The sequence below is a fragment of the Acartia tonsa genome, chromosome 10 (assembly GCF_053477335.1).
Source record: "Acartia tonsa isolate MP-2025a chromosome 10, ASM5347733v1, whole genome shotgun sequence".
Taxonomy (NCBI): Eukaryota; Metazoa; Arthropoda; class Copepoda; order Calanoida; family Acartiidae; genus Acartia; species Acartia tonsa.
In genome coordinates this window covers 12,460,534-12,473,957 of record NC_137269.1, presented here as the reverse complement: position 1 = coordinate 12,473,957, position 13,424 = coordinate 12,460,534, and the positions used below count along the sequence as shown (strand labels likewise).

General features: G+C 30.3%; 2 protein-coding genes across 2 annotated transcripts in view; both read left to right on the top strand.

The window, feature by feature from the left end:
• Positions 1–1,620: 1,620 nt before the first annotated feature.
• LOC145330441 (uncharacterized) lies at positions 1,621–7,249 on the top strand. The gene is made up of 6 exons (XM_080175075.1): positions 1,621–1,690; positions 3,190–3,297; positions 4,359–4,420; positions 4,841–5,013; positions 6,767–6,833; positions 7,183–7,249. Exons 1-6 carry the CDS (start codon positions 1,637–1,639, stop codon positions 7,247–7,249), a joined length of 531 nt encoding a protein of 176 aa, XP_080031201.1. The 5' UTR covers positions 1,621–1,636.
• Positions 7,250–7,551: 302 nt separating this feature from the next.
• Ca-alpha1T (Ca[2+]-channel protein alpha[[1]] subunit T) overlaps positions 7,552–13,424 on the top strand; it is a 90,657-nt gene continuing 84,784 nt past the window's right edge. The window contains exons 1-3 of the mRNA XM_080173539.1: positions 7,552–7,630; positions 8,608–8,642; positions 10,902–10,948. Of these exons, the coding sequence (XP_080029665.1) occupies positions 10,926–10,948 (23 nt within the window). The 5' untranslated portion in view covers positions 7,552–7,630; positions 8,608–8,642; positions 10,902–10,925. The remainder of the gene's footprint in view (positions 7,631–8,607; positions 8,643–10,901; positions 10,949–13,424) is intronic.

Sequence of the window (13,424 nt, the reverse complement as noted above, 5' to 3'; positions counted from 1 at the left end):
CATTTCATTTTGGGACTTTCCTTTGAGGGGCTTGTGGAGCAAAAGACCCACCAAAACACTAATAATATGAGTTCTGAGCTTATTTTTAAAGATATCAACCGGATTTTTAAAAAAAATCTTTTGTTACCATAATTGAACTCAGTAACATTTACAGATTTCATTTTGGTACTTTCCTTCTAGGGGCTTGTTTGGCAAAAGACCCCCAAAAACAAAAATATGAGTTCTGGACTTATTTATAAAGATATCAACCTAATTTAAAAAAAAACTTTTTTCACATAACCAAACTCAGCAACCTATACAGATTTCATTTTGGGACTTTCCTTCCAGGTGCTAGTGGAGCAAAAGACCCCCCAAAACACAAAAAAATTGAGTTCTGAGCTTATTTTTAAAGATATCAACCTGATTTTTTTAAAGAAAATTTTTTAAATAAAACTGAACTCAGTAATGATTACACATTTCATTTTGGGACTTTCCTTTGAGGGGCTTGTGGAGCAAAAGACCCCCCAAAACACAAAAAATATGAGTTCTGAGCTAATATTTAAAGATATCAAACTGATTTTTTAAAGAAAACTTTTTTAACATAACCAAACTCAGCAGGGGCGTCCAAAAGATCTAATGTCTATATATAGAAAGTGTTTTGCAAAGTTTAATATTGTTTAAGAATGTGGCATGCTTATAAATATTCAAAGTTTTTTTGTTGTCGAATGCCGAGATAATTTAATCAATAAGTGGTTGATCAACTTTATCAAATCTTATTCTTATGTAAAAAGTTACGATAAATGCGTGCGTGTTTGTCTGTATGATTGCACCAAAAGATCTCGCAAACCACTGTACATATATGTTGTTTCTTATATACCTATCATACAATTTTTCTAAATCCATAGAGGGCGGGGACACTGGGCTGTATTAAATTTTTTTAGCATATTATCTCATTCGTTGGCTTAAAACATTGGGCTTTGGGCACTTTCAAAGATCATCAGAGATGGACATAAATTTATGTCATATAAGATTTCTGCTTTTTACCTGACCTATGTTTCTGTCTTGTACTTAATTTTAGCAAAATTAATTAATTTCTTTTAGATGTTTTCCTGTATAATTTTATTCTTAAAATAGAATATTTGTGTTTCCTTTTCCAGTGTCATTGATATTACTTGAAGTAAAGCAGATGTTATTTGCAACTTCCACCAGTTGTAATTTCCTATTCATTATACATATTATATTACATACTATTCAAAAATTTTAAAACTTTTTATATATAACTCTAGCATTTTTTCAAGTTTTTTCTTTTCAAAAGCGAAGCTTTTTTATAATTAGGGTCAGTCCCTACGTCCGTAACGGTTAGCTTGTTTTGTTAATTTAGGCATGTTAGAATTGTCCTTTTGATTTCAAACTTTGCATGGTGATTCCTGTAACAGTTAGGTACGATTAAGAAAGTGCAGCAACTCTATTACCGTTACCAGAAAGTCGATAAGTCCTTTTAGAACAATAGCATAAAACATAGCAAAAACCTAAGTGGGAGTATCATATCTCTTAGGTGACATTTGCCAGCCTAACTATTGGAGCAAAGAGTTTCTTTAAACAATTTATATTGTATATTTATCTAATATGTATTTCAGAAAGACAAAATAAAATAAAAATGGATTCCGAGGAAATGATATTGCTTGGAACTGGGGATCAAGATAAACAAAAGGTAATTTGGTTAGGTTAGTTGAGCATGTAAAAGCCCCTGCAGGGTTGGATAAAATTAACTATATTTTATATATTTTACCATTCTCAACCTTGTTTTGATTTGAGAAAGTTAAACAATTTGGTATTTATGGTAAGTTTGGTGTATTTTATGTGTGTGTTAGTTTGGGGGACTGCCATTTAAACATCCAGCCAATTTACAGTGGATGTGTTTTCGCCAGTACAATGGATGTATTTTAGTTTGGGTTTCAGTTTATTAAGAGTATGTAGTGCAACCTGGAAAAAAGCAGAGGTGGATTCTTTTTTAAAGTTAGGATCGCTGAATTGGCTATGGTTGCCAGATCACCAAAATTATTTTTGTAAAAAATCCTACAAAATCATATAGAAAATCTACAAAAAATAAATAAAATCTTATGTTAATAACTATTCTATAATATTAAAATTTAGAACACTTTTCTTTAAATTTGATTTTGTGATCTGGCTACCATAGCGGATTCAGAGATGATTGATTTTTTAAGAATCCACCTCTGTTTGACATCGAGGTTGCAAACTTTATTTTTTGTTTTGACAACTGGTAAAAAGTTTATCTCAAATTTTGTCCCTTGCAGAAAAGAGCTATTTATAAAAAAGCCAATCTTACATGATTTATCTATGACAAAGAATTAAGAGAAGTTTAACTCAACATTTGCAAATACAGAAAAATGCTAACAAAGAAAGTAATTTGGGAAGAAAACAAAGGAGGTAGATTAAAACAAAGTAAGAAATAATGGTGATTATTGGTGGTTTAGAGTGCTGTTTTCATAGCCATAAACACATACATTTTATAATAAAAAAAATATGAAGAAATTAAAACACTGTGTTTATTGTTTTTTTTTATTGATTTTAGTTAACTTTTTCCGTCTTAATTTTGTCCAAGTGAAAGTGCTCTAAAATTGAAATCAATTAATCTATTAAAACAAGTTGATATAAGTTGAAATACTATTCATAATTCCTACTCTTCACAGCAAAATTACATCTCTTGAGAAAGTTTTGTACAATGTTCAATCAAGTGCTTAATTTAATCAGATAAAATTGGATTAGTTCAAATTCCTTTTCTTCCAGCGCACCAAGTATTACAGCAAACTTTAATATTTTAAGGAACAAATAATATTTTAAGAGATGAAATGTAGTTTTAAGATGAACTTATTACTTATAGAATTGTTTTTCTTTTCAGATTTATAATTTTGAGAAGAATTCTGTAAAATTAGTCTATTCAGATCTATGAAAATTAATAAACTGAAATATTTTGATAGCAAAAAGATAGTAAACAGTACTAAGAATTATGTAAGATAATCAGATAGCATTTTTAGAAAAAGTAAATTTGGTCTTGTTGAATGCCTGTTACAATTTATTCCTCTTCATCCACATGTCTTAAAAGCATAAATATTTCTGTGCGATAAACACATAAACAATTAGTGGTTATGAGTGGCAGCACTATGTAAGACCAGATTTTTTTGTTTATAGAGTGGAAGTGGATGTTTACCAGGAGTAAATAGTATCCCAAGCATCAGATTATCTCCAACATTCTCACCTAAGTTATCACCAAAGTTATCTCCAAAACTATCGCCAAAGGTAGGAAACTTTATTAGAAGATCAACAGCATAGTTTCAATTTTGTTTTTCCTCCCCATAATTAAAGGAGTTATATCAAATATAAAATTATACACCCATTTTTAGCTTTTCCTCTTATTTCAACAAATATCTCTAAATTGGATAAATTTGTGCTTGCTTACTCCATTTTATTTGTTTTCATTTGATTTAAATGAATTTTTATTGAATTAACAAAATATTGTGCAATGTCAAACCATTTTTTTCAGATATAAAAGTTACAAGAAATGAGAAAGCAAAAAGTTTTGTGATCATACACATAAATATATGAATATTTTATCATTGTTGTGTTATTCTAACTTTGAAAACAAAATATTGGTATACTCTAAATTTACAAATAATACACATAGTGTATTATAGATATCTAAGAATTCCATATGGTGTCAGGTATAAGGTATAACCTACAAGTGAAATATGATGTAGAGTATAAGGAATAACCAATCTTAAATAATATTTGGGGGGCAAATGGAGAGGTAGTCATAATTACTATGTTGCCCCCCAACAACAGCTGAAAACCATGTATAGGTTTTGTGTTTTTTAAAATTAATATCGTTTGTGGTGTAAGCTGATATGGTTTCCTAAATTTCACAAGTATGCACAACTTTATTATAACTATGAGTGAAGTTTTACATCTGGACCTGATACCTACAAAATATCTAAATGTATCCTTTTAACAAGCTATTCATTTTAATAAGATAGTATATGTATGTATAGTTTCTTAATCATAAAAATTAGATAGATACCTATCAAGTTTTGACTTGAAAATATCTCCTATAGCAGAACTGTTTTATCTATATAGCAAAAGGGTCCTTTGGTTTCTTTGCAAATTTACAGACAGATAATACAATCTTTTAAGTTTGGGCCATATTTTGCAGATTAATTGTTGTTCTTAATTTGCCAGCTTTTCTGTTATGTTATAATTAATAATAGAATAATCTGTAAATCTTATGCATTTAAATATATTTCTGATACAGAACACTTTTAGTTCATTAAGATTATATTAAGGAATTTCTTTTTTTATCGTAGAAAATTGCTGGACAGGTGATTGATACAATTAACCCAAGAGGAATCCGTCCATTAAAGACAAGGTAGGTCATTTATTTCTTTAATATTATTAGGAACCCTTAAATTTAAATGTCAGTTTTGATTACAAAAAATTATATTTTTACAGCTTTGAGAATTTCTTGTTTACCTTTTATCTTCAAGAGTTTGTTTTTCTTTTGTTTTGTTGATATCTTTCAATATTCTTGTTCTTCACTACTTTTTGATGTTGTCATCCTTTTAGTTCTATTTCTCCATGATGTGTAAATAAATGAAAATCCTTGCTTTTTGTCTCAATATCTCTTTTTGGTACAAGAAAGCAGAGTGTGGGGGGAGAGGCATAAGCCTAACCCTTTTGTAAGGATTGAAGGAAACCCCCTGGACCCCTCGATAAAAAAGTTTAAACTCAAATCTCTCATTTAGCTGGTTGTTGTAAATAGTACTTAAAATTGAATGTCATTTTTTAGGGAGCGAATTGTGAGTACAGTTTCTCCAACTCTAAACGAGCGAAGATTTTACCCGCGAAATTTGACCAGAACTCCGATACAAAAAATTCTTGGCGGCGGTTATGGATCCAACAACATACCCCCGAAACAGGATGTAAATAAGGCACATCTGGCGCCAGCGGTATATGTTACAGGTACACAGTTTACATAATAATAGCATAAAACCTGCAAAGAGAACCTGCAAAGAGCCATTGAAAACCTGTTATACAATTATAGATTGTTTTTTTTTTAAAGAAAGTTAAAAATGTACACACAAGGGAGGGAGGGGACATGGGAATATAATTCTGCCTCTTGTTTACTTAAAACCTTTGAGTGTTATAAAGAACTATAACAACGCCAAATCTTTTTTGCCAATAATTTTGATCCGCATTTATTATCCATTGTTTTTCCCATTCCTTGATATGCCTATGATAGACAGACACAAATATAAGATACTTGAAAAAATACAATTTGAAAAATGGGAGTTTTCTCTTTTAGTTTATACTTTGAGTATACACATGTATGAGTGTTTGTGTGTTTACAAATTTGGTTTGCACAATACAATTGCAGTAGAGTCCCAAATTTGCACATGGATATCTGCAATTTAAACTTTTAGCCATGCAAAATACAGTTCAACATTTAACATTATTTATTTGCACACAATTTTAAATGTTAATGAGTTTTGAGATATTTTCCTAAGAGAGACACGTGTATTTATTATAGGGTTACGGCTATTTTTTAAAGGAAAATGAACTACCTCCTCTCCCCTTACCATTAGTAGTCAATACCTCTGTCTATCTTAAATAACACCCAAGAAAATAAAATTTCCCCCATTGCGCTATGGACTGACGGGTGGACGGACGAAGATGGTGAAAATCGCTTAATGTGACGTCATAGAAATGAAGGATTATCCATATCTTTTTTAGGGGTTTTCTTTCCCACTCCACCTCTCCTCGTCCCTCCTTTTTATGACGTCAAAATTTTTTTGAGCGACTTTCATCGTCTTCAGACGAACGAAATATAAAGTGAATCATAGGGCACCTTCGCTAGATACATGCTTATCTTACGACCAACCACCTCTAAAAAAATAATAACTTCTAAAGTGAAATCCCTAAAGGCTATGGTAGATGCTAATATCTATATCCTAATATAAGACAAATCTGTTCATATCCTATGGGATAATATACTATATAGCTAAAGATAATTCTTTTAAGGTACATAAATAAGTATTTTTTGTTTGTTCATGATATCATCCAAAAAATGTAATCTAACAAGCATGCCTTTACCATTAAAGTGAAGCTTAACATGATATGTTAGTCAATAGGACTAATGTAAATTGATTGAGTCATTGTGCTTTGAGTTTTTTTATCTTAAAATTATTTGAAAGGCATGAATATTTAAGCCTAAGATTCCATCTTATGACAATTATAGATATTCTACACTTAGAACTTTATTCTTAATATTACTTCATTGTTACAGGAATCTTCTTGTCTACAAATTAATGGACGCACGTACTATTTTCTAAACTTAAGAATGTAATCTTTTGGCTAAGATAAATTGTTGGCTGAACATGCTAAGATTTAAACACATAAATCTTGAACCAATAAATTGCAAAATTAATAAATTTACGTCGTTCATACTTTATACAAGGATGACAATATCCAAAAGTAGAAGACAAGTTAACTATAGTTTTTTTTACTTCAAATGGTGCGGCTGAGCCACAAAAATATAAATTTTATTAAAGTTCTTACTTACTTCACCTAACCTAACTATCTAATTTACATTTTAAAAAGTTTATTTGATGGAATATCAGGACAATTAATAGACAATTCCTTGGTCTAAAAACATTCACATGTCATTATATATCTTAACCGTTATGGTACACTGTAAAAAATATTTTTTTTTTAGATACAAGCTACAGTGGACTTTATATATCTGATTTTAGCTCTTCATCTCAACACTCTACACTTATAAGGAATGCATTAAGATAATAGTTATTCATCGCATCGGGTTATAGATAGTTTTCCACGGATAATAAAATAAAAGTATTATAAAATTGATTCCATTATTGATTGCTAAGATACCTACCTACAATCCCTTGAGTCAAATTTAAAGCGAATGGGCCCTTAATGTTTATGGATCATATAAAGGTTAAGATATGGTATGTTATTGTGTGGTATTACATGTATCTAGGGAAGTGGATGTGGGGTAATTTAGAAGTCCTCGCCCCTTATCTTTAAAGCAACAAAATATTATAAACATACAATATAAAATTATGGCTGCGATACTTACATACAATTATCTTAATGCGTTATTTCTAGCAGTGTAAAAGGCGAAGAAACATCTCCATCTGCTTTAAGACTTAGGAACATATATAATATATATGTATAAAATAATAAAAATCGCGGGTTCGTGAAACCATGAAGGGAGGAATGATTGGACTGTGAATCATACTGGCTCTTTAATTCGTTGGCCTAATAACTTGATTGGTTGGTTTAAACTAGCAGTGTAAAAACTTTCATCGATAATTCTAATCTGCAGATGGGGTAATTTTGCTTATTATAATCATGAGAATGCCTGTTATATAAAAAGTGGTAACATTAGATAAAAAAAAATCACTCCCAACATTGTAAAAAAATAAAATTTATTTATAAAAATGATGATTTGTATATGTTTTTTTTTAATGAAGAAAGGGAAGAAAAAGTGATTCTAGTGCGACACCTTCAGATCCTACAAGCAGTAAATCAGCTGATAATGATGTTACTAAAATAGGCATGTATCGATCTATATATTCATTAGAGTAATCATTCCATCCATCTATCTATCCACTACTCTATCTATCTATCTATCCATCCACTTTTCTATCGATCTATCCATCATTCTATCTATCGATCCATTTATTCATCTATCTAACCATCCATCTAACCATCTACCTATTAATCATTTATCAATCTATACACTTTCAAAAATTCTAAAGAAAATTGTCTAATATTAAATCAATCTTGGTGTAATGACTAACTTTATTTTTAAAAACTAAACTTCTTATATTTAGTACCGTCTTCGCTACCATGGGACGTATAGCTATTATCTTAAATAGTTATTTGTTTTTGTTGAAACTAATGAAATAACAATATATCTCTGACATGATAGTGATTTTTATTTTCTAGAAAATTTGCGTAGCTGGACAAACTGTCACAAAAATCAGCCATGTGACGTCATAAAAATGAGGGAGACGAAAGGAGAAGTGGGAAAGAGAGCCCCTAAAAAAGGAGATGGATAATCACTCATTTTTATGACGTCACATGGCTAATTTTTTGACACTTTGTCCAGCTACAAATTTGCTGATATTCCATGTTATAAACTAAGATTCAAAAGATAATTATTGAAGCTCTGTTATTCATTTATATTTTTTGTTTAATTTTGGTATTACGTTGTTATCATCATTGTTATCTATATTAGCTGGTATAAGAAACAATATTACAAAAATGTGTTTTATCTTGAGTTTTTTTTCTGAGAGTAAGAGGACAAAGTAATATTCATACTTTTTTCCTTTTGAAAATACGTAGCTGGACAAAGTGTCTAAAAGATTAGCCATGTGACGTCATAAAAATGAGAGCGATGAGAGGAAAAGTGGTAAAGAAAACTTCTAAAAAGAGATGGATATCCCTCATTTTTTGACGTCACATGGCTGATTTTGGGACAATTTGTCCAGCTACGCAAAAACTATAAAAAGATAATATTTTTTTTAGAAAATCGAGTTGGAAATAACAATACTCCTGTTCAGGTATACATTTACTTTTAGTATTTATTTCAGGGATCTTAAGGGATAGGACAATGGCCGATAGGTTGATGTACATACCCAATGATGATACTGAAAATTACACCTTCTGTAGATTACAATTTGTGGTTGAAGCGTTAGGACACTCAACCCAACCCTTCAAAATTCAATCAGTCCCCAAGGTTGTTAAGTCAACAAATAAGAAATTGTTATATTATTGAGGCTTTCAGGACTAGTGTAATAAATTATTTTGTTATAGGTATTCTGTCAAAAATTCAAATGATAAACTTTAAGTAATAGTTATTTATCGCATTGTATTATAAAGAGCTTTCCGCGGATATTAGAATGAAAATTAGATTAAAACTAGTTTTGCTGTCCCCGAGGGGCTGAAAACCTGAGCTAAAAAAGTTGGTATTAATTTTAAGATTTTTTTTTAATATTAGTGTAAAATAATCTGTAATACGACGATAAACATGATTTTTAAGTATGTTTAAGAACCGGTTCTAATCCAAGGGATGTTATTCGGTTTAGAAGCTATAATGGAAAATATTATCTATACTAGCTGCTTTATAAATCTTAAATAAGCCAAGGCAGCACATCAATTTCTGTATTTCATATCGGTATATATCATAGTAGCTATTTTCGAGTTATATAACTGTTTCAACTAAAACCTTGTAAGCTTGATGTTGATACGCCTAACATTTTACTTATTCTATAGCTGTTAAGTTACTTTAAAGATAATGCTCCCCCTGAGCTGGATCATTAAATCATTTCAATGGTGCGCCAAATCGAGATGAGCCAACTTTCCACAAATGAGAGCAGAGCCGCGTTGCGATTGGCTGAAATTCGGCGCACCCCAATTTAGCGCACCATTGAAATGATTTAAAGATCCAGCTCTGCTTTTATGTCATTGCATTCTTCAAATGGTTTTAAAGTTTCTCTTCGTAACAAAAATTATCAGACAGAAAAATGAAATTATATCTTTATTCTTTATGGGGAAATTTTATGTTTGATGGATAGGCCTTTCATCAAACATAATTTTCAATATTTATCTTGGGTCGCGTTATATAATTTAGCAATGTTTAAACCTTGTAACAAATTTGATTTTTTGCTTTATAAAATCTCGTAAACTTTTTACTTATAATTGGTCAATAATTAAAGCATATCAGATGCAATATTTGCCGTCTAATTTTGTCATTATTTGAAACAGCGTATAGTGTCCATTAAAAAATGACGTCATACAATACAAATGACCAATTGGTCAATTGCAATGTATACTGGCCTATCATTGGTCATTTGTATTGAATGACGTCACTTTTTACTGGACACTGTTTCTCATTATTTTATATATTAATTGAATCCTTTTGTTCTCGTTTTTTTTTAATAACTAAATATGCTATTTTAACTTGCGTTTTATTACCAAATATGGCCTTATATGCAAACTTTTTGCCCTATTTTGATTAGAATGGTTGTCAAATGGATATATTAAAACTTAGATATTACACCAAAATTTCATGTTCTTTGATAAAGTGAAACATGCAGTGGGCTAAAATAACGATACTCAACATCAAATCCCTTTCCTCCTACTGGATGAACGAACTGACTAATAAGCAAGCTAAATTGACGACAATTTTCCACCTGTCATAATATTCACAAATATTATACATCCATTGGTTGAAGGCATACTGTGCCCCGTCCCGTTTCCAACAGAATTCAAATTTAATTTCAAGCTTCAAAGAATATTGTGTCTTTGTTTCGGCCAAAATAAAATAGAATTTGTGAGAAATGAGGGAAGCGGAAGATAAAATTCGAACGACTTATTCTTAAAATGTCATTAAAGAATTTTTAAACAAAAATGAAAATAGGTAAATTTATTTTACTTCCGCCATAAGATTGCGTTTGAGAATTTAACCCCCCTTCCCCCCCCCCCCAGTGCCCCTACTCTCCCCCCCCCCCCCAATGTTTGATTCATACTTAAAAATAATGATATTTTATTTAAGAAAACTTTTGGAACCAAAACTAATCTTCCATGAAAATTATGTAGCCATATGTCTTGCCGTTTATGAGATCTTACTAGATATGCAAAAATTCCCACAACTTACTATTTTAATAAATATCATATTAAATGTGTTGCTTAAGTCAAACTGTCATTAAAATTACAAACTGGTGTAAAACGTGAAGGAAAGCAAGTGAACAGAACTATTGTTAAAAATTCTAATAGTTATTGTCTTACTTATGCTTATTAATAGTTATTGTTATGTTTAGAATGAACAAGGAAGTCTACATTCCATGGTTGATGTTGGATCTACTAGGTAAGTATTATGCACGAGCTAGCTTTGACAAACAAGAATCACATTTATTATATCTTTGGAATGAAACAGGGATCACAATATCCATAAATGCAAAGCTATGAAGCGAGGGACAAACGAACAATAAAAATTATAGAGTGTCAGAACTGAATAAGCATAATATGAATGTATAAGTCTAAACAATATCAAATAAGTAAAATTTGATTCAAAATTCATGATACTGTTTACATTTTTAGGACATGATTATAGAGCAGCTTCGTTCTTACTTTGTTGTCCTAGGAATCACTATTCCAGAAATCAAATGAATTGTATAATTTTTAACATAAACAATTGCTGTCAAAAAGTTAAAAACATGTTTGAAATGGATGTGTGGACATTATGGTAACGATTATTGAGTGGCTACGCTTTAAAAATCGCAATTGTTTCTTGACTGTCTGTCTGTCATACCATCTCGGTAATGCTGGACAACCTGAATACTAATTAGTGCTGATTACTCTAAATACTTAGAGCGACAATGGTAAACAAAATATGGCGAGAAAAATACGGTTATTTACAGTCCTAGTTTAAACTAATATTAACAAGGATGACAACATCCATAAAAGTAAAACTCTGAAACGGTAGGAGTGTCAGAACTGAATAATCAGAATATAAATGTATAAGAGTCGAAGCAAAATTGTAGGTAAATTTGTTGAAAAACTGCTTGATACAGGATAATGTTTGTAGACTTATTAACATTTTTAGGACTTGATTATCGAGCTACTTCGCTTATAGTGTTTTACTTTGTTTTCCCAGGAATCGGTATTCCAAAAATCATTCCAATCGGTATTCCAATCGGATAATTATATCACATATAAATTTGTTGTCAAAAAAAATAAAAAACAACATGTTTAAAATAGACGTACGGAAATTCTCAAGTTTGAAATAGATAGAACAATTCTAATTCTAAAGTAATAAAAAAAGCTATCCTTTACGGACGGATGGACAGACCTGCCCTAATAATAAAGGAGCTTCGATTTCAAAGAGGTGTTTTAGAAACATTTCCCCTGTGTAATTATGTAAAACACGGGTATAATAAAAACAAAAAGTAAGCTTTCAACTATATTCAACAAAAGTTTTCAAACTTGAAGTTATGATATTTAGTCTAAGTTTTGTAGAACATGATCTGCAAGTCATAAAATGATAAAAAAGTAAATGAAGACAAAAAGTAGAAATTATGGAATTCCTTCACATTTATTTAAATTTCTCTGTCTACTGAAATGTACAGATTACAAATTGAATCCTTAAATAAAATTTGCTTCAAGCTCCTCTATAGCTTAGATTTATGGACGTTTAGTGGAGGTGGGTGGGGGGAGGGGGGGGGGGGTGGTAACAGAGTCTGTAACTCCCCATTTAAACATCCTGTTACTTTTAATTTAGAATATACAATTGCATTTTTATTTAAGTACTAAACTTTGGACTCAAGAATTAACTATTTTCTCTCTCTTTTATACTCTCTTTCATTATTAATTTTCTGTATTCTATTATAATTATAACTTTTGGACTTTTTTTATTACGTGATTTAACAAATAAATCTACATATGTAAGTAGAACAATAACATAAATAACAAAAAATAATATTGTAATTTTAGAACCCATATACTGTTTTTAGCTATTTTAACATTTTTACACTTATTTGGTGTTTCCTCAAATATAATAAAAAATAATAATAGCACAAACTTAAGATATATTTTAAGCTCATTCATTATTATATTTGATACCATATGATAAGGCTTATGACAAGCATTTTTTTGTGAACATTTTTTTACCAAAAACTTGATTTAAAGAAGATTTTTCTTTAAGTTTTCTTTTCAGTCGAAAGTTGCCAACAGTTTGGTTTACCCCCCTCCCCCTAAAAGTCGGTATTATGTCTAAAGTAAAATTACCTCAAAGATAAATAAATAAAAAAGAACATGGATGTATGTCTAATATGATTTCGTAAAGTCCTGAACCGATCGGACAATAATTTTCACGCTAGCTTTGTTAATTTTTATGTGAATCTTTAAACAAAAAGCCATTAATATTATTTTTTTTAAAACATATATAACCACTAAATTGTAATTATGATATAAACACTATAATGTTTATCTTATTTGCATAGCTAGATAAATAAACATTATACACATGGTTTGCCAATATTTCCGTCTAAATATCAACATCATAAGCTTATATAACCGCTAAAAATATGTGTTTAACCTTATATAAGGTACTAAGCTTTTTTTTGTCTGTCCCGAAGAATCACGCTAACCTCTAAACCGATATTGTTCTCCTTTACAGTGAAGCTATTTATAGGTCCTGGGAAGGTTTAAAACTATTTTTGGAGAGAGTGTCTTTACCCCCTAACCCCCCTAAAAAATATTTTTTTAACTCTTTTGAAACTCAAATTTAAAAGGGGATGAGGTCGACTTTTCCCCCTCCTATCAGTGCCCCTAGAGGCTTCTAG